This window comes from Miscanthus floridulus, chromosome 11, assembly GCF_019320115.1.
Source record: "Miscanthus floridulus cultivar M001 chromosome 11, ASM1932011v1, whole genome shotgun sequence".
Lineage (NCBI taxonomy): Eukaryota > Viridiplantae > Streptophyta > Magnoliopsida > Poales > Poaceae > Miscanthus > Miscanthus floridulus.
The window spans coordinates 47,907,437-47,910,909 of record NC_089590.1 but is presented as its reverse complement, the minus strand read 5'-3'; the positions used below and the strand labels follow the sequence as shown (position 1 = coordinate 47,910,909).

Here is a 3,473-nt window from a genome sequence, read left to right as displayed (position 1 = left end):
GGCCCCGATGGCCACGATGTCGAGTGACCGGAGGGTGATATCCTCAAGGGGGTTACCGTAGCGAGGACCACATGGAGCTGCTCCCGGGCGCCGAGCCGTCTGGGTCCATCCTCTTTAGGAACCTCTACATACCTCTCCTGCGACTGCTACAAGCGACCCAAGATGTCGTGCATTGCGGATTTGCTTCCCGAAGAAGGGCGGAACGTGTTCGTTTCTGACCGCGGTTGTCCGCAGAGGACACCAGCGGGTCTTCACCATTGAGAAACGGACACGAGAGAGTGAGGGCATCTCGACGAGTACCACGAAGCCACCCGCGGGGTCTTTGACGGCAAGAGGATGGGTAAGGAGATCGACGCTACTCGTTACAGCGGGAAGCGGCGATGGATGCCGGAGGCGACAGTTGACGTCAAAGGAGAACACATGTCCGGGTTTGCTTCACAAGGGCGCGGGTGACGTCATGAAGAAAATTCAATATACCAGCGCCCAGAGCCCAGTCGTCCAGATGCCTTCGATGCACGACGCGGGACACCCCCAAAAAATCACGAGACTTTTCCCAATAAGCCATTATAAAAGTTTCTAATTCCTTCCCTACCATAGAAATTTTGGCTACCCCTCCTTAGTCCCTCGCGCAAACTTTTCTGGTCGTGTGTGCCACTTCCGTCAGTTTAGAGTGTGACAGCCGATAATGGAGGGATAGAAAGACCCTTTTGCCCCTATGTCCATGCATCAGGAGCAGAATTTTCCACTTGCCCTTGACGCCACAAATTTGACAAACCAATTACATAGATTCAGAAACCAGAACAACAAATTTGACAAACCAGTTACGAAAATTTCACAAACCATAACAGCATTTCACAAACCAGTCATGAAATAGACCAGACAATTGTTTGGTCATGACATAGACCAGACCATTGTTTTGGTCTTACAAAATGCAGGTTATGGTTAATAGACAGACCACATGAGTTACAAAATATCTGGAGTTTTGAGTCATCCCACAGACAACAACTAAATGTCAAGCTTCCTTTTGCTTCTGGTACCCATAGCAGGACTATGTGGAGTTGTAGATACCTTGGCTCTTGTATTCATAGCAGGACGGTCAAGCTTCCTTTTCTTACTCACTGCTGTCTTGGGTCTCCCTTTGTTCTCAATTGTGTTGATATCGTCAGCAGTGTTGACATGCTGAGGTTCTGGCTCCAGGCTAGCAGGGAACACAATGCTCAAAGGCACAGGCTACAGGCTTCCAGTTTCTGGCTGGGTGGAGCCTGTTCTAGATCTTCTAAAGCAAAAAAAGTATTGGGTTAGTTGACTTATAAACCTGTAGTACAAGGAAAATGTCAAGAACATGAGCCTCCGTATTGGTTTTCTTCAGTGACATGGAAAGCTTAATGTAGTGTCTAACCCTATGGCATCATAAATTAGTTAGTGCCTTGGTTTGCTTAGGAGTACTCTGCTGCAGCAGGTAGTTCATACGAAGCACGCCGGCGGGAGGATGGGCTCCGGTGACGACTCACAGCCGCAGCAGGTGGCTGATGGCAGCCTTGATCAGGTACAATCATATGACATGACACCACATTGACATATATAGCTTAGGATTTACTGAAAACTTGAGTGGGGGTTTTAGAAAACAACTAGGGTGTTGCAAAAATGGTATGGAGAATCCAAACCTTCAAAATTTATAGTGTCGTATATTTACAAGTGTTTGGTATATGTCATAGCTGTAGTATAAGGAAAATGTGAAGAACATGAGCCTACCTGATTGAAGCTGCTGAGGCAGAGGATGAGCTCTTTGATTTCTTAGAACATGCTGCTGTTGTTTTCCTCTTATTTCCAACAGCTGCTTCAGTTGTGGCAGTTGTACCAGGGGGCAAATCAGGGAACACCATTCTGGTAGGAACAAGAACAATGCTTGTTTCAATTGAGGCTGGGGTTGCCTTTTTCTTCTTCCATTTAGGTGGTCCCCTGCAATAGATAAATACAAATTATCATAGCTGCTAAGTATGTCACATACAACCCAACACAAAAATCTGAAACAAAGAATCTCACCTATCAGCAAGCATTGTTGCAATGTCTACAGGATCTCCATCTTTACAAGTGTACCAGTGATGCCCATATTCATGGCAAATAGGGCACTGGTGCCTGCCTTTATTGCCTTTGTTGCCACCTTCAGCACCTCCTCTGAACCTTGTCTGCCTCCTTCTACCAGCAATTGATTTGAGAAGAGGTGGATGCATGAAGAAGCCATGATCAGATTTGGGCCACATGGACTTATCAGGAATGGCAGGGATGATACCCTCATAAGCTGACCTGAACTTTTGCACTGAGTAGTAGTTGTCCACATGGTCTTCAATTTTCTCTCTACTTATGCTAGTGATGTAGGCCAGTGCATGCTTACATGGTAGGCCTGAAACCTGCCAAGCCCTACAAGTGCAAATCCTTTGGTCCAAATTCACAACAAATCTGAAGCTTAATCCTCCTCTTGCACATAACTCTGTAATGCCATCGCCGCTAGTTATGACATCAATATCTAGGTTCCTGCTTTGCTCCTTCAGCTTGTCCACAATGTGTGGAAGTATCTTGCCCTACATTTGCCTTGCAATCTTCCTTCTGTGGTTCCATTTGATTAATAACTTCTTTCTGATTGTATCAAGCAAGTCATCCAAATGCCTACCTTTTTCACCTTTGATCCAGTTGTTGAAGCTCTTAGCTAAATTATTTGTGACATAGTCTATCTTACATGTGACTCCAAATTGACTTATAGTCCATAGCGTCTTATGGTTCTGCTGTAGATAAACCATAGTTGTTGGCTTAGCTGCTGCCATTGCTGACCAGTGTTTCTCAAAAAGGTATGAGTTCCAACTGTAAGATGATGCCCACAAATGATCATCAAACACCTGTCCATGGAACATTTTCTTAAAATTTTGAACAAGATGCCACATACACTCTCTATGCTCTGCATTAGGAAATACCTCACTCACACCGACCATCACTGCTTGACCACAATAAGTATAGAAGGTCAGACCCGGTGGACTCCCTATAGCATCTCTCAGTCTCTCCATGAACCATATCCAATTCTCATTTGTTTCTGAATCTATGACTCCAACTGCAACTGGATACATCCAGTTGTGTCCATCTACTGCACAGGCTACACATAGTTGACCTCTAAACTTGCTCGTGAGAAATGTACTATCAACTGACAAGTATGGCCTACAGCCTTGAAGAAACCCATCAATACATGGCTTCATGGCAAAGAACAGTCTATTGAACCTTATCTTATTATTAATGGTATGATGATCAATAACTACAAAGCTACCTGGACAAGATTCCTCAATTTGTAACTTGAACCTATACAGATTGTCAAAACTGGACATCCAATCTCCAAATAATTGGCTGTGAGCTAGTTCCTTACCATTATATACTCTCTTGTAAGGCACAACCACCTTGAATTTATCCTTGATCCTCTTCTGTAGCTCCAT

The 3,473-nt window shown here is 44.6% G+C and overlaps 1 protein-coding gene across 1 annotated transcript; it reads right to left on the bottom strand.

Moving 5' to 3' along the window:
- Positions 1 to 1,005: 1,005 nt before the first annotated feature.
- Positions 1,006 to 3,473, bottom strand: LOC136491900 (uncharacterized). The gene is made up of 4 exons (XM_066488105.1): positions 2,590 to 3,473; positions 2,044 to 2,418; positions 1,753 to 1,959; positions 1,006 to 1,198 (listed from the first exon to the last, which is right to left on the bottom strand). The coding sequence occupies exons 1-4, from the start codon at positions 3,471 to 3,473 to the stop codon at positions 1,006 to 1,008; spliced, it is 1,659 nt and encodes a 552-aa protein (XP_066344202.1).

Coding starts and splice junctions, on each gene's coding strand:
- LOC136491900 (XM_066488105.1), bottom strand. CDS start 3,473: ATGGAGCTACAGAAGAGGATCAAGGATAAATTCAAGGTGGTTGTGCCT. Junction 2,419..2,589: donor CACAGAAGGAAGATTGCAAG/GCAAATGTAGGG, acceptor TTGCACTTGTAG/GGCTTGGCAGGTTTCAGGCC. Junction 1,960..2,043: donor GCAACAATGCTTGCTGATAG/GTGAGATTCTTT, acceptor TATCTATTGCAG/GGGACCACCTAAATGGAAGA.